Raw genomic sequence first — 22,274 nt, forward strand, 5'->3', positions numbered from 1 at the left:
GGACTATTCAAAGCTTTTCTCTCTTTTTCCTTAACTGCTTGGTTCAACATGGCCCTTCCAGATATTCAAGTACATCAGCTTCAACAAAACCATGACGCAGCTCTCCTCCACGCTGGCCCGCTGTGCCAAGGACATCCTGGGCTTTGCTGTCATGTTCTTCATTGTTTTCTTCGCCTATGCCCAACTCGGCTACCTGCTTTTTGGAACCCAAGTGGAAAACTTTAGTACTTTCATCAAGTGCATGTGTGTGTCTTGGCCCCTTCACTCCTCCCTGGCCCCTCACCCTCTGGCTCTGTGAGTGTGTGTATCCTTGGGGAAGCTGGTGTATGTGTGCAGGCATGTCTGTGGTTAAAGGATCTGTGTGAGGATCTCCAGAAGCTCTGGTGTGTGTGCTCAAGTATGTCTGTACCCCATTCTGTCTTTATCAGCTTGGAAGTGCAATGAGAGGTCTGTCTGAGTTCACCAAAGAGCAACAATTAGGAAAGTGGCTTGGGGGTATGAATAGGGGTCAGGGTTATGATTAGGCTCTGGGTGAAGCCCAGAACCTTGTCTCTCAGTTTCACTCAGTTCCGGATCATCCTTGGGGACTTTGACTACAATGCTATTGACAATGCCAACCGTATCCTGGGACCTGCCTACTTTGTCACCTATGTCTTCTTTGTCTTCTTCGTGCTCCTGGTGAGGGTCCCTCTGAGAGGTGGGGAATTGGGAGCCTGAGGGGTGGAGACATAAAGGACCTGAGGGTGAGGTTTTGCCCCCGACCAGGTTCTCTACCCAGGTTTAAGATGGGCATCTCAAATCATGGGTGGAGAATGAGGTGGGGGAGCTCTGGGTCTCCTGAACGCTGGCTAATGTACTCAATTTTGCTAGCACAGCCAGGCAATTTGCAGAGTATCAGGGAACATGCAGGCTCCCTCAGTAAAGTGAAACCTCTATTCTTCAAGGATAGAAAGGGAGAGAAACGTGCCCCATGAATAGAAGTGGTTGAACTTAGAAGCTTCTATATCTATTCTCTCCTTCCTCTAGTACTAACTGGCTATTTCTATCACCGTTGCTTTATACTATCTCTTTCTCTCTGTCAACTAGGAAAGATCTGGGTTTAATATTTATTAACAAAGCCAGTAGGTTTCTTTATTTGATCATGGTTAGGGATAGATAGTTGGCCCTTATATGGAGGTGAACTCTTGCATATGGTCGGGTACTGTTGTAGTCAGGTTGTTGCAAAGCAACTGAGTGAGGAGAGCAGGTGGATGAGGGAGCTTGATCCATCCCTAACAGGATTGTGCTGAACAGGGATCTTGGGGCCCTGAGATGTGGGGGTTAGTGGGCTGCAGAGCTCCAATTGAAAGCAGATCCAGGTTCCCTCTTTATCTCCAGAATATGTTCCTGGCCATCATAAATGACACATATTCAGAGGTCAAGGAAGAGTTGGCTGGACAGAAGGATGAGCTGCAACTTTCTGACCTCCTGAAACAGGTAACCACTCAGTATCCTTGAGCCACACATCTGAGTCAAAGTCAAGGTCCAAGGCTCTGTGTCCTGGTCTGTTTCTGACTGGCATAGGACCCTGTGCCCACCCTTGTGTGGTTTTGACTTATCCCTGGAAGCTTGGCATCCTGTGGGTAGGGAAGGGGGCAGGAGATGATGAGAAGGCTATGGGAACTGGTACCTGTCTCCTTTTCCCTTACAGGGCTACAACAAGACCCTACTGAGGCTGCGTTTGAGGAAAGAGCGGGTTTCAGATGTACAGAAGGTCCTGCAGGGTGGGGAGCAGGAGATCCAGTTTGAGGATTTCACCAACACCCTGAGGGAGTGAGCAACCAGAGATCCAACCTTCTCTGATATTGTTCTATAAGTCCTTGGCCCTCAAACATATACCCTTTGCCTAAAAACCTTGGATATTGGCCAATGGGCCTACAACCTTGGCTTATGGCATTTAATTTTGGCCTATAGATCTCTGATTCTGACCTTCAGAATTGTGCCCTTGGTTTAAAGTTCTCTGACCATATTCTAGAACATTCTGGACCCCACTAAACATTGCTTAGGACTAACATAATAATATAATTTCTTCATCATTACATTACATTTCTCACTCCCACAAAACTCGTTGGTTCTGTGCTCCCCAACAAATACTGGCCTATTCTCCTAGCCTTTCTGTTTCCCAGGTAAACATAGGAACAAACACTGAACAAATATATTGTAAGCACCAGTTGTGAGCCAGGCAGTGAGTAGGGCACACTATAAATTAGACAAAATCTTTGTTCTCCAGGAGCTCATACACCTGTAAGCAAATAAACTGAATCACAGAACAAGTTCAACAAAAAAAATGATTAGAAGAGAGTGAGCCCAAGCAAAGAGAGTTTTCAATTCTATTTTTGAGCTTAAGGGAAGGCTTCCTGGAAGAGGTGATGTATGAATACCTACAGGAGGATGAATAGCCTACAAGTAGACAAGCAGGGGAAGTCCATTCCAAGAGATGAAAACATATACAAAGGCATGGAGGTGTTAAGTTGAACAACATGTATAGGAATAATAAGCAGCTAAGCAATGCTATGTATCAAGTAAAAGTGGGGGATAGAAGGAGAGGAGACCAGTGGAATAAACAAGGGCTACATTGGGAAAGACCTTGAATACCACCATTCTGTCCAAAGAATAGGGTGCTCAGTAGGGATTTTAAGAAGAGAAGGGGTGTATTTAGACCTGTACTTTAGAATGACTATTTACTATAGTTGCATTATAGAGGATGGATTTCAGGGGAAGAGGGTAAAGGGGAAACCTTTTACCCAGGCACGCAGAGCATGAAATCACTGAGCTCACAGCCGCCTTCACCACGTTTGATCAAGATGGGAATCACATCCTTGGCAAGAAAGAGCAAGAACAAATGCAACAGGACCTGGAGGACAAGAGGGTGGCAGTTGGGGGCATGGGTTATTTAGGGGCAGAGATTTTTCAATAATTCCTATAGAACATTAGGAGGGCCTGAACCTTGTCAGCAAGACTAAGAGAAGGAAGACATTGATTAAAACAATTTTGGGGGAGTAAAATTGCCAGACCTTGGAGATCCTGGCTTTCCCACATGGTCCCATTCTTCCCCAGAAAGCAAGAGTCAGTGAGTCTGGAAAAAAAGTGGGGAGTCAGTAATTGAGAGATCACAGCCACAGCAGGTCAGAAGTTATTTCATCATACTGTTTTCCTCAGACTCGGTCACGCAGAGCATGAAATCACTGAGCTCACAGCCGCCTTCACCAGGTTTGATCAAGATGGGAATCACATCCTGGACAAGAAAGAGCAAGAACAAATGCAACAGGACCTGGAGGACAAGAGGGTGAGCCCAGTTGGTCGGTGGAGAGGCAGTGAAAGAAAACCACTCACTCTCCCCTCCCTGCCAACACACCCAGAAAACAAATCCGAACTGAAAACCCTTCAATAAAGAACTCTCTAGAACAGTGGTTCTCAAACTGTTGCACATTACAATACCCTGGTGGGATGGGGGTGGGGATTCAAATAATCCTCATACTCAGGTCACATACCCTAGACAGAATCTCTGGGGGGAGACCAAACATCAGTACTTAAAATACTCCCCTGCTGATTCCGATGCATAGCCAAGGTTGAAAACCACTGCTCTAAAATACAGTCTTGGGAAATGATCAGTCACCCGAGAATCCCTGATAATTCTTTCTGAAGAGTTGCCTTCTCCTTGGGACTTTCAAACTCGGGCCCTTAGCTGCCCCTGCTGTGCCTGCTTCATCCCTATCCAGTGTAGACCCAAAAATCAAGGGCAGGAGGAAAAGTGGCAGAAATTCTCGTACTATTCTTCTTTTCCCAAACGGAGTTGGCTTCTAGTGAGGGTCTCCTTAATCAAGACTTCCAAAAGCTCAAGTTTTGTTTCTTGGCAGGTGATTCCCTCCCAGAGGTTGGGCCAGCTTTGTGTCTAGCACCACCATACTGATCTTTTTATCTCTAGAGTTTGAAAGGGAAAGGGAATAGCATGAACTAAAGCCCAAGGGCTTGGTCTTGGGAGCCCATGAAAGCAGGTGATGAAATAGGAGATGATTACTTCCCAGGTCATCTCCTCTCTGACTTCCTGAATAGGTGGCCCTCAACGCTGAGATTGAGAACCTGGGCCGGTCCATTGCTAGTAGCCCACCAGGCGAGTCAGGTCCAGAGGCTACCAGAGCAGGTGGCTGGGTTTCAGGAGAAGAATTCTACAGGTATGTGTAACCAATGGTCCAGGGCTGAGTGTGTTTGTAATATCCTACCCTGAGCTTTTTTTCTCAGCTTTCTAATTTTCTGTGCTAACCCAGGGAGAACTTCTTCCCCTCTTTAATTCTCCTTACAAGGTTGGGCCTTACCTTCTTTGCACCCATCCAGACACAGATCATAATGGCTCCCCTGCCCCTATAGGCACTTAGTCCTACAGATGCCTATTTCTGCTCCCTCGGTCTCTCTCAAATCCTGCAGACTCACAAGGAGAGTTCTTCAGTTGGAGACTGTACTGGAAGGAGTCATGTGCCAGGTGGATGCTGTGGGCTCAAAATTAAAGATGCTGGAGAGGAGGGGGCAGCTAGCTTCCTCCCCAGGCACGGTGAGTGGCCCTTCACCTGGTTCTTCTTGGTGCCCCACATTTGAACTCTACCATTTTTTCTACTCAGCAGGTAGAGGCAAAACATTTTTTTTCCATTTTATTTTATTTTATTTCTTTTCAGTGTTCCATCATTTTTTGAAAGAGCCTGTTTTCAGGCTCCTGGGGCAACATGTTCCCTCAGGGGAGGGAAGGGGTGGAAGGAAGGCCTGAAGTTGGTTGTTCTGGCCTGAGAGCTGCCTTGGCCTTCAGGAGATGGTCTGAGGTTGAAGAATCAGATCCAGATTTTCTAGATAAAAGGAAGTGGGACACAAACTCCTCCTTCAAATGACCTGTCCCTTTTTCTTCCAACAGGGGGATCAAGACATTTGGGAACAACAACAGCCGACCCCAGCTGTGACTCCAGACCCCTGGGGAGTCCAGGGTGGGCAGGAGAGTGGTGTGGGAGGGGGCCTAAAGCATCAGACAGCAGGCTCCTCTCTCATTGCCTCTCCAGAGACATCATCAGGACATGTCCTCCACTTCTAGGGCAGCAGTTCCCTCCACTGCTACTGCTGAGTCCCACCCCGTGTTTGGCCTTTTGAACCAACATTTCTACATGTAGCTCATATCATGTTTAATAGCTTGTGATTCAGTGTTTCTGTGTACAGCCATGTAGCTCAGTGCAGCTCTTTGAAGTAACATTTCCCACTGGGCCCCTCACTCCCTGTGCTTCCAGCTCTACTGTGATGAAAAAAAAAAAAAAGTTAATAACAAACAGAATGAAGGAAGGGAGGGTAATGTTCCCTAGGCACTTGGCATCTGGATAGCCATGATCTGGGAAAAATGTAGAGGGCAGCATTATCTAGATGTCTTCCTGTTTGTCAGTGAAATTTATCCTTTGTGCATCTAGAGATCTGCTGCTAGCACCCATGGGATTCTTGTCTTCCCCATAGAATTTCCAGGTGAAAGAGAAAGGGAAACCCTGGGGGAGAGGAAACTTTCTCATTGTGGAGATTACAGTGTTGCAGAGAACTTGGAGTGATCCCTCCATCCAGGACAAAGACCATGAAGGCTCAGTTGAGGAGGCTGCTCACGACATTCCACTGACCTCTGGGAATGGACAGGGCTGTAAACAGGGACACAGATGGAGCCTGAGGAGAATCAGAGAAATGGCTTCAGGATTCAAAGGTCTTTGGAATAAAATGCGGTGGGTTCTGATCCTGTTCTTGCAAAGGACATATGGGTTTCTCTAGTGACTATCAATATGACTATCAATAAAAATCCTTCGAAAAATCAGGACTTTGCATTTGCTTCTGGGATTGTAGGGGAAAGAAGAGAGGATGGAGCTGTGAACCATTCTTATATCTGGGCTGGAGCACTTATCCCTGCCAGGAGTGGTCGATTGGCAGCAGTGACAATGTGAAGGGGCTGAAACAAGAACTTCTGGCTCATAGAAATGATTTGAAATGATGGGCATCATGACTGTACCATTTAGAGAGTGGAGACAGTGACCTAGGGAGATCTGGTCCTCATGATGAAAAGAGTAAGGTAGTCCTTATGCTGGCATGATGGGTAGCTGGGGTGTGTGTGTGTGTGTGTGTGTGTGTGTGGTGTAGGATGTGGGAGGTAAGAGGGGGAGATGGAAAATAACTAGGAATAGGACTAAGAACTCCTACACCAAGATTTGGGCTGTATAGGTCTGTGTTCCAGTCCCACTATGTATCCTTTTCCCCTTCCCCTGTGATCTTTACCTCTTTCTCATTTTGCACCTTGCTCCCCAGTTGCTCTTTCTCACCCATTCCCTTTTCCCACCCTTTTCACCATCCCATCATCTATACTCTATACACCCAGGAGACTCGTGAATAAATGCAATCAAGATAACCCGAGTGTATCCTCAGCTGTAAAAAGTTACAAAGCTTTCTTCCAGAAAGACTGTACCAGCTGAAGAGAAGTAGGTGCCAACCTGCACCTTAAGAAAAGAGGGGTGGGGCGCCTGGGTGGCTCAGTGGGTTAAGCCCCTGCCTTCAGCTCAGGTCATGATCTCAGAGTCCTGGGATCAGCCCACATCATGGGCTTTCCGATCAGCAGGGAGCCTACTTCCCCCTCTCTCTCTGCCTGTCTCTCTGCCTACTTGTGATCTCTCTCTTTCTGTGTCAAATAAATAAATAAAATCTTAAAAAAAAAAAGAGAAAGAAAGAAAGAAAGAAAGAAAGAAAGAAAGAAAAAGAAAAGATAAAGGGGCAAATCAGTTATTTCACCAAGACATTGGAATGGCCAGTATTTCAGCTCAGGGGTCAATGAGTGAAGGTTTCCCAAAGACTGGATGAGACTACCTTCAAAAATATGGATTCTCCTAGAAGTCTTTGGCAACGAATACCAGCCTGGGTGGGGAGTGTCTAGGAAGAGGATAACCTGTCCTTGTGACTTTGGTCAGCAGGCCACCAGAGCTCAACCAACCCCATATGGGTCGTCGGTTTTACTAGATTAGTGACGGGGATGAGCGCATTCTCAGTTCCAGACATCGCGACTATGGCAATGGATCGACTTAGGATAGCTCATTTTAGCTTCAATTTCAGCTTTAAGCTTACTCTTTATCACTCCACGTAAGCCGCAGGACTCAGCGAAGAGATGGAGTATCCCAGGGCTGCGAACCCAGGGCGGGGAGGGTGGGGACGGCGGGGTGGGTGGGGCACGCCCGGTGCGCAGGCGCGGGTGTCCCACAACCGGAAGCAGCGCGGGGCTAGGCATGGCGGCGGCGGCGGCGGCGGCAGCAGAGGGTGTCCCCGCGGCCCCAAGAGAGGAGCCGGTTCGAGGTACGTAGAGTAGCTGGGGATGAATTGTCTGGCAGGAGGCCGGGAACTCACCTGACCGCGGCGAGCAGGTCGGAGGGGCGCACCTGACTGGACGACTGAGGTGGGGTTTGGCCACGGGATCGGATCTGAGCCAACGGCCGGTGCCAGGGAGCAGAATTGGCGTGTCAGGTGGGGCCAGGGCAACGTGGGGGACTTGAAATTATGGTACAGGGAGAGCGGAGCCGGCTTGATCGAACGAGGACAGGTGAAGAGATGTGGGGCTGTGGGGAGAGGGTGCCATGGCTGGATTAGGACCCGGTTTAGGGCGAGACACTTACTCGTTCTCCTTTGATTCAGACGATGCCGCCGTGGAGACAGCTGAGGAAGCAAAGGAGCCGGCTGAGGCTGACATCACCGAGCTCTGCCGGGACATGTTCTCCAAAATGGCAACTTACCTGACTGGGGAACTGACGGGTGAGGCTGGATGTGGGCTGATTCGGTTACCGCCCTGCATCACTCGCTGGAGCTGTAGTTTGGCTCTGGGAGCTGTGAGGTGCTTAAGCAGCATCCGTCTTTGGCTCCCTCCCCAGCTCCCCATGCCCTGAAATATGCCTCTTGGAAGTTTGGGAAGGTTATGAGTGGGAAAGAAAAAGGTCCGTTCCTTCCCTGGAGAAATTCACTAGCTAATTTCAGAAATGTATAAAAATGCCTAATATAACTCTTCAAGCCTCGGTAGTGTACACTAAGTATGAGAAGACAAAAAAGAATTGATCAAGACGTGCTTCCTTGGAGGAGGTGTATTTTTAGCAGGATTGTGAAAGGAATGACTGACCAAAAAGGGGGGAAATGACGAGTGAGTGAGGCGGTATAAGGGAATAGTTTGTTCCCTTAAAGCAGATTTATTTACTGGGACAAAGAGAAATGAAATTGGGGACTGGAGAGTGACCTGTAGATTTAGGACCCTACTAGGTTGCTCTGAGGATTTGGTCACCCACACTTCGGGGCATGATTAATTTTGAGTTCATTGTGTATTTGCAGGTGAACATATAACCTATGTATGGAGAAAGGTCCAAAAAGTGAAGTTTGCTCCTGTGGCCTCTCATAAGCATTGTTTCACTTCCCCAGGAAATTGCTGTGAGCTAAATTTGGGAACCAGAATTAATGAGAAAAGGCTTGGTGCAGAATGGAAGGGCTTGTGAGGCTCTGCCTATCGGTTTTTTAGTTATTTCTGAGCAAGAGAAATCAAGTAACAAATAATAGATTTTTGACTTCTCTTTAAAAATTCCAAAGATTTGGCAATACTAGTTCCCCATTCTTGTAATGCTGTGATTGACAGCTGAGCAGCTGTCTCCTCTAAATGGACTAGTGCCACGCAGTGTTTTCCCCACCACTCTTTTTCCTCCCTTTTACTGGGACCTGATCAGTTGCCATTTATCACTGTTCTTAGATTGTTGGTTTGTTAGTAGTGGTAGAGAAACAATTTTCTGTACCAATATTTCTATCCAGGTTGGTAAAGTAAATGATAGGTAAGACGACTGTGTGTTCTAAGAAATGGGAAAGAGCTTATTTCTTTGTGGAAGTGAATAATCTTATGCGTTTAACATGCCAACACTTGGCTTGTTTCATTCATTTACATGATCTTGCAGGCTTCTAGGTATTAGAGTGTGACCCTTGGGTTTTTTTTAGAGAGATTAATTTGCTAGCAGTGAAGGTGCATGGTTGTGGAGGAGAGAGCTCAGACACATGAGCAAGTTTTGGGATGAAAAGTAATGATGATGGTCAGTGACAGGGTGATGGTAAAAAGGAATGGGAAGGAAATTATGGGTGCAAGAATGCCACAGAAGTGGAATTTAGAAGTGCCTGTGGAGATATGGGAGCAGGCTAAGGTGTTCTAGGTTTTAAACTGACGGTGCCATCATCTAAAATAGAGAAGTGGGAAAGCAGAACAGTGTTTAGTGTAAAAATGTTTTTGGTTTTGGCTTGGCTGATTTTAGATATTAGCAGGACACTCAGGTTACTTGCAGACGTGATCCCTGATCTCAGAGAGTGATCAGAGTAGGGGAAACAGATCTGGGAGTCACCTGCACAGGGTGTGAGTCAAGGCTCTGCAGGATGAGATAGGCAAGGATATGCTTAGGGGTAGCTAACTGTACTTATGGCCTCAACTATAATCTCAGTGAATGCTTGTATAGGGCAATTAGTTTGTTTCTAACAACAGTTCTTAAAACATCTAGGTTTACAAATGGTTTACTTACAATAAAATTAATTTTAAATGGAATGCAATTTCCCTGTGATTGTCATTCTTATTTGTACAGATGCTTTTTTGAGTCTGAAAGGAAGCTAGCATCACCCTGGGAATGCCCATAGGAATGCCACCCATGTAAACATCAGTTGGGTCACAGCTGGGAAAAAGTTGGGAAGTGACAGTTAAGGATGAATGAGAACGGACCTAGCACAGAAACCTACAAAGAGTGAATTGAAAGAGATGAGAAAATCAGGATAATAGGATGATGTGGCAACAAAGGGAAATGAGCATTTTGTGAAAATAGGGAGATCACAGGGTCAGGTACTATGGAGAGGTTCAGGAGGATAATAACTGAGAAAACGCTATGGATTTGGTGCTTTGTAGAACACCAATGACCCCGGAGCATGTAGTTTCCTTGGATGATAGGGTCAGAGGCCAGGCTGCAAGGGTTTTCATGTGTGAATGCTGAGGAAGAAGAAGCAGTGAGTATGAGTTGGTCTTTCAGAAGGGTTAGCAGTGAAGCTCCTTTGCTTTAGAACAAATGATGTAGGTGTAGCAGAAGAGAGAGAGTGCTTTTGAGCTGGAGAGAAACCTGAATGTATTTCTAGAGAGAGAAGAAGCTGCCAGGATAGAGAATTTGAAAATGCCAGGGAAAGGAGATGATTGAAAAGAGGCCCTGAAGAAGAGGAAGCAAGAGCATGGGAGACGTGTTGGCAAAAATAGGGGGCACTCCTGCCTCTTGGGAAGATAAAAAGGTACGGAGAAGTTTTGAAGTGAGGCACAAAGGTTGACACAACTCATGTAAGAGGAATTTTCCACTTTTCAGGAAAATTTGCTTTGGGTAGCCATTTGCTTTGAGTAGAGATGGGGAAGGGAACTGAGGACATGAAAAGGAGTACATAAAATGCAATATAGAATCACACAGTAATAAATGAGTAATTAAGAAATGGTGAGGTCCTAATTGATTTTATATGTATTTATGATGCAGTCCTTCAGATTATGTGTTATCATACCATAGAAATACCAAGACTGTGTCACCTCTCACTTCTTAGAACATGAATTTATGGGGCGCCTGGGTGGCTCAGCGGGTTAAAGCCTCTGCTTTCAGCTCGGGTCGTGATCCCAGGGTCCTGGGATCGAGCCTCACATCGGGCTCTCTGCTCGGCGGGGAGCCTGCTTCCACCTCTCTCTCTCTCTCTGCCCATCTCTCTACTTACTTATGATCTGTCCGTCAAAAAAAAAAAAACAAAAAACATGAATTTATTATTTACTTGTTTAACCAAGATTCTGAAGTCTCTGGCTCTTACTTGGTTTAAATAGTTTGCTGATTATTACCTGAGTTTCTGCTTAGGCATTCAGAGTACACAGGCTGAGTATGAATGTCATAAATCAGTAGTGGCCTACTATTTTGACATTCTCTGGGTCCTGCCTGGAACTACCATTTGGCCCATGATTCCACATTCCAGTGATCTATGACACAGATCTTAAAAGCATCACATCTTCTGTTTCTTTTAAAGCCACCAGCGAAGATTATAAGCTCCTGGAAAATATGAATAAACTAACCAGCCTGAAGTATCTTGAAATGAAAGATATTGCTATAAACATTAGTAGAAACTTAAAGGATTTAAACCAGAAATGTAAGTAATAGTTTTTATAATTAAACATGTTTGTATTTAGTATTCTTTTGTGCTTGGAATTGTGGAGAAGTGGAGGGAATATGGCACCTGTCCTGAGGGAGCTCATTCTCGAAAAGTGAATTACAAAGTTATGGTGAATTTCTTCCATTTTGAGTTTTAGCATATTTTGTCATGGTTATTTCTGCTTCTGAATCTTGATATGATCACTTTAGTCCTGTCAGATTCTAGTAAATTTATTTAACAATGAAATCCATAAAGGACTACTGTATAAGCAGAAAACCAGAACATCTATAAATGGAAAATGCTAATTTAGACTGGCAGAATATGTTTTTCCATTGACTTATAGTTGTGTTCCCTATCTCTAGAGTACTCTTTCTTGGTAGGGGATTACTTAAGAAACTGAATCTGTAAGGGAAGGATTGTTTGAGGAGCAAGAAATTTAAAAGAGAGGAAAATTAGTGGATGAGAGAGACTTGCTTGGTCCAGGTCACAGTTCTGCCTGATCTGCTAGCTACTGTCTGCTAGTGTTTGTCGTGCCAGTGATCAGAATCATGTCACCCTACCTACTGTGTCTTGGGCAGAGCTGGAGGGACACTAGCATTTTTACTTTCCCACTTTTTTCTACACTCTGTTGAAACTGAATGGACACGTGGTCTGTCTTTGTTTTCAAAGATGCTGGACTGCAGCCTTATCTGGATCAGATCAATGTAATTGAAGAGCAAGTGGCGGCTCTTGAGCAGGCAGCCTACAAGTTGGATGCATATTCCAAAAAACTGGGTAACCATTTTTATGTCAGTTTTGACTAATAAGAGTGCCCTGCCCCCCAGCCTGACCTTAGTTAATAGGATAGTTAACATTGATGTGCCTGTGATGATCGATTTTAATTAAGTTTCACGAAAACCTAGTGAGACTAATTTTTTAATGGTAGTAGTAATGAAAATACTATTTTCTGAGTGCTTAATGATATATGTCAGGCACTGTTCTTAGTGCTTTACATGTATTACCCTTTTATCCTCCCAGTGTTCTATGAGATAAGTATGTGATTTTTATCCCCATTCTTTGAAGGAGGAAACTGGTCAAAGGGGTTAAATAACTTGCATAAGGATACAAAGCTAGCATGTGGAAGAGCTATAGTCCCAACCAGGTCTGTTTGATTATAAAGCTCAAGCTCTTAAATTGGGGTTCAGCAGGCTGAAGCATCCTTAGTAATGTAGATGCGTATGTCTTAAAAAATGGGAAAGTCAATCAAGAGTTTTCTTGAAGGATTACTTTTCCTTTATTGATGAAACTGGTACTTGTATTGTTGATGGCTTACTAACTGGCTCTGGGTTTTACATCTGCGTTTAAAAATAATGGAGTTGTCTTTATCCTAGATATAATTTACAGATCATTTTATTTTCATCATTGACAATTGTTGGCTACTTCGGGAGAGAGGTCTGTAGCAGACTAAGATTTGACATGAAATGGTGATTAACAGTTTCATTGTCCACAGTTAAATTTACTAAATGGTGACTGAAACTTACTGTATAGAAGGCATTGTACCAGATGATTTCAAGGTTTGTTTTGATTTATTTTTTTCAAGGTTCTATTTTATTTTATTCTTTTAAATATTTTATTTATTTATTTGACAGAGAGGTAGAGAGCACAAGTAGGCAGAGAGGCAGGCAGAGAGAGGGAGAAGCAGGCTCTCCACTGAGCAGGGAGCCCAATGCAGGGCTCAGTTCCAGGACTCTGGGATCATGACCTGAGCTGAAGGCAGCTGCTTAACCAACTGAGCCACCCAGGCGCCCCTTTTTCAAGATTTTAAAGAAAAAGATAATCTGTCACATTAAGAGGCTTATTTGATAGTCTTTTAAATCTTTGTGTCTTTCAAAATTGCTTTCCTATAGTGAGGTGTAGGAATAAGAAAATAAAAGGGGAAACATACATTTGTATGTCCAGAGTGTTCCAGTCTGGCTGTCAGAGAGTGCCTGGGACAGTGCCTGGAGAAGCAATTTCCTGTGCTTAGTAAGGCTTCCCATGACTCCAGTGCCAGTAGCTCTGCTTAATACTGACGGAGTTGTCTGAGCACGTGCTGTTGAAAGGGTTAGAACTTAGTGAACTTGTTCTTAATTCTGTGTGTATGTGTGTGTGTGTGTGTGAAACTTTTTATCTTAGGTTGTGCACATCCAAATATCTGTCTTTAGCTAATATGAATGTTAACATTTATGGTGTGCCTCCAATTTGGACCCAGTTTGGACAGATTATGAGATTGAAGGCAATAGATTTTTTTTTTTTTAATGTAATAGATATTGTTGAACTTGCCTGGAAATGCTGACTAAAAAGATCTTTGTAAGAGCTGGTTTTAAAAGATTTAACTTCTTCCTCCTCTCTCTCTGGCAGAAGCCAAGTACAAGAAGCTGGAGAAGCGATGAAAAACTTACTCCTGTGGATCAAAGTCTTTTTTAATATGGAAGAATGTTTTATAAGACCTGAATCCTGAGGCTGATGAATTGTCAAAACTCCTCGAAAGGAAACTGTGCTGGTCATCCCAGAAATGTACCAACATTGGAGTGAACTGGAGGACTATGGCTACCCCTGAACTTCTTTTGAGGCAGTATCCCTCAGAAACTCACACTTATAACTTCTTACCTTTTACTTGAATGTTTCATCATCCACTCAGGACAGAGAGTCTCTCAAAGTTCAGGATAAGCCTGGGCTTGCCAGTGGAATCAAATGAGAGGAACCATTCTTCTCTCATAGTGGTTGATTACTACATTATTTTCTTAATGGCTGGTTTTTTGAGTTTCTGTGTCAACAGTGTTTTTTTCTATTAATGATGCTGATGTATTGCTAATAAGATCCTAAATTAAAAAAAGAAAAAAAACTTGTTCTTAACAGATTACCACCTTGTGAATGTCAGTAATTTACTCTCCCATAACATTGCAAATAATAGGAAATCTTAAATAATTACTAGATTGAGCAGAAGCAGTGAAAGGAGTGTTTTGATAGCTTGATATATGTGATGGGCCCTTCCTGTCTCTTCTGTCTGTGACTCATGTCTGGAGATAGATGACATCTTGACACATGTTCCCTTTTGGAAATGTGATAAAGACAAAGACTGTGTATGTGTATATGTTAGGTGGGGAAGTGGGGCTGCCACTCATAAAATAGAGCATTTTCTGAAACATCTTCCTCTTTGTGCCTGCTGGGTCAGAGGGGGCTCCCAGGACTCTGACTGTCTTCCTTTCAGACTAAAGACATCAATGGTTGGAGAATACTGACTGACAGGCCAGTCTAGTTTGGAGGACAGGCATCCTTATTCAGAGTTGGGGGTCACCAGCCAGGAAGGGGTCTGAGGTCCTCAGTTCTGTCTCCCAAAGAGTTCTTAACCCTGTTTCTGTCCTTTCCTACTATCTCTGTTCCAGACTGTTACTTGTCCCCCGCCCCACTGCACTATAGCTGTGTCTACTCACCGTAACGATCCCTCCAATGCACCTTCCAAACTGCTGTCAGAGCAATCTAAAATGTCACGTGGCGGGACGCCTGGGTGGCTCAGTTGGTTGAGCAGCTGCCTTCGGCTCAGGTCATGATCCCAGCGTCCTGGGATCGAGTCCCACATCGGGCTCCTTGCTCAGCAGGGAGCCTGCTTCTCCCTCTGCCTCTGCCTGCCTTTCTGTCTGCCTGTGCTCGCTCTCTCCCCCTCTCTCTCTGATAAATAAATAAAATCTTAAAAATAAATAAATAAATAAATAAATAAAATGTCACGTGGCTATGTCACCCCTCCTGCTTAGAATCCTTTAGCGAGGGGCGTGCCTGGGTGGCTCAGTGGGTTAAAGCCTCTGCCTTTGGCTCAGGTCATGGTCCCAGGGTCCTGGGATCAAGCCCCGCATCGGGCTCTCTGCTCAGCAGGAAGCCTGCTTCCTCCTCTCTCTGCCTGCCTCTCTGCCTACTTGTGATCTCTGTCTGTCAAATAAATAAATAAAATATTTAAAAAAAAAAAAAAGAATCCTTTAGCGATTTCTCATAGCTGCTTTGAAAAGGCCAGATTAATTTTGTTTTTTTTTACTCAGAAACCAAAATTTTATTTATTTATTTTTTAAAGATTTTATTTATTTGAGAGAGAGCAAGGGCAGAGGGAGAAGCAGACTCCTAGCTAAGCAGGGAGCCCGAAGTGGGGCTCAATCCCAGGACCCTGGGATCATGCCCTGAGCTGAATTCAGAAGCTTAACTGACTGAGCCACCCAGGCATCCCAATAAAGCTGTTTATTTTTAAAGTTAAAAGTTCTTATAGTTAATAACTATAATTAGGGGGATGCCTGGGTGGTTCAATCGGTTAAGCTGCTGCCTTCAGCTCAGGTCATGATAGCAGGGTCTTGGGGTTGAGTCCCGCATTGGGCTCCTTGCTTAGTGGGAAGCCTGCTTCTCTCTCCGCCTCTGCCTGCTTGTGCACTCTCTCTTTCTCTCTCTCACAAGTAAAAAAATATTTTAAAAAAACACAAACTATAATTAGAGAATACTGATTTCTTTATTACCCAGTCTTTTCTTTGAAGTTTCTAACTCATTCCCAAGGGTATTAAAGCATGTTGTTCAGTGTTCAGAATCTAACACATTCTTTACTCAACCTCTACTTCTAGAGTGCATTTATTTATTGATTTATTTTAAAAAAATTTATTTATTTATTTGACAGAGAGAGATCACAAGTAGGCAGACAGGCAGGCAGAGAGAGAGGAAGGGAAGTAGGCTCCCTGCTGAGCAGAGAGCCTGATGCAGGGCTCAATCCCAGAACCCTGGGATCATGACCTGAGCTGAAGGCATAGGCTTCAAACCCCCTGAACCACCCAGGCATCCCTATCTCTTACCTTTTTGATAATTGCCATTCTCACTGCTGTGAGGTGTGAGGTGATAACTGACTGTGGTTTTGATTTGCATTTCCTGATGACTGGTGATGCTGAGCACCTTTTCATGTGTGTATTGGCTATGGTAGTCTTTGGAAAAATGTCTAATTGGGGCCTTTGCCCATTTTATTTATTTTTTTTAAAGATTTTATTTATTTATTTGAAAAACAGACATCACAAGTAGGCAGAGAGGCAGGCAGAGAGAGAGAGAGAGAGAGGGAAGCAGGCTTCCTGCGGAGCAGGGAGCCCTATGCGGGGCTCAATCCCAGGACCCTGAGATCATGACCCGAGCCGAAGGCAGCAGCCCAAACCACTGAGCCACCCAGGCGCCCCCCTTTGCCCATTTAAAAAAATCAGATTATTTGCTTTTTTGCTATTGGGTTGTTTGAGTTCCTTTTATATTTTGGATATTAACCCCCTATCCGATAGAGAGGTTGCAGATACTTTCTACCATTCCATAGGTTGCATTTTCATTTTGTTGGTTGTTCCTTTTGGTGTACAGAAGCTTGTTTGTTTATGTAGTCCCACTTGTTAATGTTTGTTTTTGTTGCTTGTGCTTTTAGTGTCATATCCAAAAAATTATATCCAAGACCAATGTCAAAGTGCTTCCTGTTTCTTCTAGGAGTTACAGTTCCAGATCTTATATTCAGTCTTTAATCCATTTTGAATTAATGCTTGTGAGTGGTGTAAGATAGGGGTCCAGTTTCATTCTTTTACATGTGAATATCCAATTTTCCCAATACCATTTAATACCTAATTTCCTAATACATTGAAGAGACTCTCCTTTCCCCACTGAGTCTTCTTGGCTCCTTTGTCAAATATTAGTTGTCTGTATATGCATGGGTTTATTTCTGGGCTCTTGATTCTGCTCCATTGGTCTATGTATCTGTTCTTACATCAGTTCTATACTGTTTTGAATACTATTGCTTTAAAACATAGTTTAAATCAGGAAGTATGATACTTCAAGCTTTGTTCTACTTTCTCAAGATTGCTTTGGCTATTCAGGTTCCATACAATTTTCAAGATTGTTTTTTTCTGTGTCTTTTTTTTTTTTTTTGAAGATTTTATTTATTTATTTGACAGACAGATCACAAGTAGGCAGAGGGACAGGCAGAGAGAGAGGGGGAAGCAGGCTCCCCGACTAGCAGAGAGCCCCATGCAGGGCTCGATCCCAGGACCCTGGGATCATGACCTGAGCCGAAGGCAGAGGCTTTAACCCACTAAGCCACCCAGCACCCCCCCATTACATTTTAATAGAGATTGCATTGACTCTATAGATGGCTTTGGGTAGTATGGATATTTTAACTATTCTTATCCATGAGCACAAAATATCTTACCACTTATTTGTATCTTCTTCAGTTTCTTTCAGCAATATCTTATGGCTTTCAGTGTATAGACCTTTCACCTTTTTGGTTGAATGTATTCTTAAGTATCTTTTTTGTTTTTGATGCTATTTTACATGGGATTGCTTTCTTTATTTTTCAGATAGTTTGTTAGTGTATACAAACACAGCTGGTTTTTATATGTTGATTTTTTATCCTGCAACTTTACTGAATTCATTTATTAGTTCTGTTTTTTTTTTTTTTTGTGGGAGTTAGAGTATTTAGGATTTTTTATATATAATAAGATGATGTCATCTGCAAATAGAGACAGTTTTGCCTCTCCTTTTCCAATATGGATGCCTTTTATTTCTTTTTCTGCCTAATTGTTCTGACTAGAATTTCTGGTAGTGGGCACCCTTGTCTTATTCCTAATCTTAGAGGAAAAGCCTTCATCCTTTCACCACTGAGTATGATGTCAGTTGTGGACTTGTCATATATCACCTTTATTATATTGAGGTACATTTCTTCTATGTACACTTTGTTGAGAGGTTTTTTTTTCTCTTTCTATCATGATAGGATGCTGAATTTTGTCAAATGTTTTCTTTACAACTATTGAGATGATCGTATGATTTTTGTCTTTAATTCTATAAATGAGATTTATTGCATTTATTGATTTTGGTATGTTGAAACATCCCTACATCCCAGGACAAGTCCCACTTGATCATGGCATGTAATCCTTTTAACGTGCTGTTGAATTCAGTTTGCCAGTAACTTGCTGAGAACTTTATATCTATATTCATCAGGGATATTGGTCTGTGGTTTTCTTTTCTTATAGTATCCTTATCTGGCTGGCTTTGGTTTTGGGTAACGCTGACCTTATATAATGAGTCTGGGAGTGTTCCTTCCTCTTCAGTTTTTGGAAGAGTTTGAGAAAGATTGGCATTACTTCTTTAAATGTTCAGTAGAATTCAGTGAAATAATCTGATCCTGGGATTTCTTTTTTGGGAGTTTTTTGATTACTGATTCAAATTCCTTACTCTTTACTGGTCTGTTCAGATTTTCTATTTCTTCTTGATTCAGTCTTATTAAGTTTTATGTTTCTAGAAATCTATCCATTTCTTCTTGGTTGTCCAATTTATTGGTATATAATTATTTACAGTGATCTGTTATGATCTCTGTATTTCTGTGGTATCAGTTTAATGCCTCCTTTTTCATTGATAATTTCATTTATTTGAGTCCCCTCTTTTTTGATTAGTTAGCTAAAGGTTTGTCAATTTTATCTTTTTCAAAAACCAACTTTTAGTTTTGTTGATCTTTTCTATTGTTTTCCTGTTCTCTGTTTCACTTTTTTCTGCTGTAATTTTTATTATATCCTGCCTTCTGCTAACTTTGGGCTTAGTTTATTCTTATTTTTCTAGTTCTTTGATGTGTAATGTTGAGTTGTTTATCTGAGACCTTTATTTTTTAATATAGACATTTACAGTTATCAACTTTCCTCTTGGAACTGCTTTTGTTGCATTCCATAAGTTTGGTGTGTTGTGTTTCTATTTTCTTTTGTCCCAAGATGTTTAAAATTTTTCTTTGTGATTTCTTCTTTGGTCTATTAGTTGTTCAGGAGTGTGTTGTTTAATTTCTATTTTTTTTTTAATTTTCTAGTTTTCTTCCTCATTTCTTATTGAATTCTAGTTTTGTACCATTATGGTTGAAAAGATACTTGATATAATTTCTATGTACTTGAATTTTTTGAGACTTGTTTTGTGGCCCAACATTCTATTCTGGAGGAATTTTCCATGCACTTGTGAAGAATGTGTATTTTAAAACCAGACTTCTTAGCATGCATCAAAACCCCTATTTCTTTCATTTTTTTCCAGTTTCATTTTCTATAACTCTGACACTTACACTGTATTCAGCTATCTTGAGCTAGCTTAAATTCCCCTGGATGAGCTTTCTTTCTATAAGCTTTATATTTCAGAGTAGATTTAGATTTATAAGAGTTGGAAAGATAATACAGAATTCCACTGATGAATTTTCGTATCTTACTATTGTTTCTCTTCCTGAAGGGATTACCTGCCCATGTTTGGCAAATTTCTACTCCTTTATATTCAGTCTTGATTTCTACTTGTGGGCTGTGCTGGATTGCCCCCAAAGTAGAAAAGAACACAAGCTTTGTGTGCTATCAAAGCAGGGGCATTAATAATTAATGAGATAGGCAATTTAATATTTCCCTCCAAAGTGAGGGAAACCAGAATTTTGTGGTTCTTACTTAAACTTATTTATGTTTTAGTTAATTTCTAATTACGTGGCTGACATTAGTGAATTTTTCCTCCCCCTCAGTTGTCTGAAGCCCCTTTGTTTTCATTTCCTTATATACTGTTGTCTCCTATAAATTGGACTGAATTCCTCCAAAAAGCCAAGGTCATGAAAAACAAAACCAAAAATGTAGGTGGGCTGTTGTAGATTTAAAAAGACTAGAGAGAGTGGAGCGCCTGGATGGCTCAGTGGGTTAAACCTCTGCTTTCGGCTCATGATCCCAGGGTGCTGGCATCAAGCCCTGCATGGAGCCCTGCATCAGGCTCTCTGCTCAGCGGGGAGCCTGCTTCCTCCTCTCTTTCTGCCTGCTTCTCTGCCTCCTTGTGATCTTTCTCTCCGTCCAATAAATAAATAAAATCTTTAAAAAAATGTTAAAAAGACTAGAGAGAGAACTGAATACAAGCGTGAAACTTAATTGTATCCGGAATTAAAACAAGCTCCAGATATTAAAAAAAGGGGGGGGGGCCACAAATGGAGAACTTTAAATATGGATGTGTATTAGATGATATTATTGAACTTATTAATTTTTTTAGATGTGTTAATACTATTTTGGAGATGTAGGGACTGTCCTTATTCTTATGAAATGCACTCTGAGGTATTCTTGATACCTGCAACTTACTTTCAAATGATGCAGTGAGAATAACAGTGCTGTGCACCTTTAAGGAGCGGGAGTCTGTCTTTGCCCACTGGACTGATATGGTTAGGTTAGGGCCCAACATTGTGTCGCGAACTTTCTAGAAGCTCCATAACTTAAATTGCTCCGAAGTAAAACATCGTAATTGGAATCATTCTTCCCATTACCCCTTCCTTCCTCTACTGCTCTTCGATTCTTCTTGGAGGCGAAGTCACCTGAGAGAGGCTTCTGTCCCTCGGCGCTCTCCGTAGATCACCGAACCCTCATTGGCTGGGTGCACTGACGTCTTAGTGTGGTGCTGCCGCGTTTTTCAGAGGAGCTTGGGTTCAGAGTCCCGGTTTTGGGTGGTCGACCTAATCCCGGCTGTTTGAACAAATGGCTCAGAAACCGCTGCGTCTGTGAGTGACCATAGCTCAGAATCGCAAGTGCGCGCGCACGTATGGGTGCGTGCAGGCTCGAGTGTATGCTGGTCGGGGGCTCTCTCGTGCCTGGAAGAGGGGAAAAGGCGGGGGTGGGAGCGTGGTGGCGGCTCGTGAGCTTCCGACCCTGTTTTAGCTCCGCCGGAGCCGGTCTCCTTTCGCTTCCGAGAGGGGACTTTTGGAGACACACGCTGGGAGAGGCGGAAGCGTCCAGCGTCAGGCCTCCTCCATCTTAGGCTATCCTGGACCCTGACACTTTTCTCCTTCGCTTTAACGCACACCCCGCTTATGTGTTGATGAAAATAAGTTGCCATGGGCTCCACTGGTGGGTCCTTGTCAGTTGGGAACAGACGAGCTAGATAGTTCTCCTGCGCAGGCGCACTTTTTTGGGAGGAGGAGACTCTGGAGTGAAGCTACACCATCCATCCGTGCATCTATGGACCCATTGAACAAATATTTATTGAACAGTTGCAGTGTACCAGGCATTGTGCTAGACACTGCACAGATGGAGTTCCTGCCTTAATGGAGCTCAGAGTCTTGAGTAGATATTAATCAAAGAATCCAGATTAATGTCAAATTATGGTGGTGAAAAATGTCGGGAAGAAAAGCTTCACGGTTCTGGAAGAGAGTATAAAAGGGGATTTGGCTTATTATGAGGAATCAGGAGAGGGAGGATTGAGCCTTGGTTAATATTTTGGTCTTTATTCTAAAGTCATCGAAATGTTTAAGAACTCTTTGGCAGGATCAGATTTTTGTTTTGAAAAGCGATTCTGGCTGCAGTGTGAGAACAAATTAAAGCCGAAGAAGTGGGCAGCTAGGATTAGGTAGAGTGATGGCAGAAGCAAAGTGCTGGGATTCAGGGCTTATTAAGGAGATGAAATTAACAGGGCTTGGAGATGGTTTGGCTGTGAGAAGGAGTTGGCACCGTGGGATCCAAAATTTCTGCCCCTCATTGGGATAGGAAACACTGGAAAAGGGCCTATTTGGGGAGATGATGAACTTTGAGATGTCCTGTGATGTACAAACTGGATGAGGGTTCTCTGAGAAACAATTATAATTCCATATGACAACTTCTATGATAAAGGGAGCACCTGGAATTGGTGACTGATAGGGACTGGAGGACTTCCTAGAGGAGGTGGTGCTCAGGAGTTAAATAAAAACACCTAGTAGTTTATTACAGAGCTTCTCTGAGATGCTCTATGGGTTTCTGAGGTTTGAGAAGAGAGTGACTTTCTGAGCCAGTTAAGAGGGCTTTAGAGATGTGCTGGGCCTTGAAGGATGGGAAAAAATTAGATTCAGGGTGGGTAGGGTCGGGCTGTTAGGAGAGGTATGGCAGAGGCAGAGAATGATCAGATTGACAGTAGGGGAAGTTTGTGCTACAGAAACTTGGAGAAAACCCTGGGGAGAGGGACCAAAGACTTATGGAAGCCTGTGGCTCTGCAGGCAGTGGAGTTCTCTTAGTGTTTTTGAGGAA

General features: G+C 43.1%; 3 protein-coding genes across 8 annotated transcripts in view; all 3 read left to right on the forward strand.

Annotated features, from left to right (window-relative positions):
- The window catches only part of PKD2L1 (polycystin 2 like 1, transient receptor potential cation channel), a 157,673-nt gene extending 151,813 nt beyond the window's left edge, over positions 1-5,860 (forward strand). For all 3 annotated transcript variants that reach the window (XM_045068514.1, XM_045068515.1, XM_013054647.2), the window contains 8 exons: positions 62-243; positions 558-678; positions 1,378-1,476; positions 1,691-1,812; positions 3,199-3,325; positions 4,093-4,211; positions 4,462-4,585; positions 4,937-5,860. In XM_045068514.1, the coding sequence (XP_044924449.1) occupies positions 62-243; positions 558-678; positions 1,378-1,476; positions 1,691-1,812; positions 3,199-3,325; positions 4,093-4,211; positions 4,462-4,585; positions 4,937-5,110 (1,068 nt within the window). In that variant the 3' untranslated portion in view covers positions 5,111-5,860. The remainder of the gene's footprint in view (positions 1-61; positions 244-557; positions 679-1,377; positions 1,477-1,690; positions 1,813-3,198; positions 3,326-4,092; positions 4,212-4,461; positions 4,586-4,936) is intronic.
- Positions 5,861-7,275: 1,415 nt separating this feature from the next.
- Positions 7,276-14,122, forward strand: BLOC1S2 (biogenesis of lysosomal organelles complex 1 subunit 2). Of its 2 annotated transcripts, XM_004749496.3 has the most exons (6): positions 7,276-7,377; positions 7,714-7,830; positions 11,119-11,238; positions 11,911-12,015; positions 12,731-12,794; positions 13,621-14,122. In XM_004749496.3, the coding sequence occupies exons 1-5, from the start codon at positions 7,311-7,313 to the stop codon at positions 12,748-12,750; spliced, it is 429 nt and encodes a 142-aa protein (XP_004749553.1). In that variant the 5' UTR covers positions 7,276-7,310; the 3' UTR covers positions 12,751-12,794; positions 13,621-14,122. The 2 variants fall into 2 exon arrangements, with proteins under 2 accessions (XP_004749553.1, XP_004749552.1); XM_004749495.3 differs by lacking the exon at positions 12,731-12,794.
- Positions 14,123-20,642: 6,520 nt separating this feature from the next.
- The window catches only part of CWF19L1 (CWF19 like cell cycle control factor 1), a 31,010-nt gene continuing 29,378 nt past the window's right edge, over positions 20,643-22,274 (forward strand). Inside the window, exon 1 of one of the 3 annotated variants that reach the window (XM_004749497.3) lies at positions 20,643-20,779. In XM_004749497.3, coding sequence (XP_004749554.1) covers positions 20,757-20,779 — 23 coding nt within the window. In that variant the 5' untranslated portion in view covers positions 20,643-20,756. Of the gene's footprint in view, positions 20,825-22,274 lie in introns of all 3 variants that reach the window. The other 2 variants (XM_045068650.1, XM_045068651.1) reach the window with 2 other exon arrangements.

Source organism: Mustela putorius, unplaced genomic scaffold, assembly GCF_011764305.1.
Source record: "Mustela putorius furo isolate JIRA1106 unplaced genomic scaffold, ASM1176430v1.1 tig00003909_pilon_pilon_pilon, whole genome shotgun sequence".
Classification (NCBI taxonomy): Eukaryota; Metazoa; Chordata; class Mammalia; order Carnivora; family Mustelidae; genus Mustela; species Mustela putorius.

Bases quoted from the DNA above. Each gene is read 5' to 3' on its own strand.
- BLOC1S2 (XM_004749495.3), top strand. From the start codon at position 7,311: ATGGCGGCGGCGGCGGCGGCGGCAGCAGAGGGTGTCCCCGCGGCCCCA. The intron at 11,239-11,910 runs GTAAGTAATAGT...TTGTTTTCAAAG, and splicing joins AAAGGATTTAAACCAGAAAT to ATGCTGGACTGCAGCCTTAT. The intron at 12,016-13,620 runs GTAACCATTTTT...TCTCTCTGGCAG, and splicing joins TGCATATTCCAAAAAACTGG to AAGCCAAGTACAAGAAGCTG.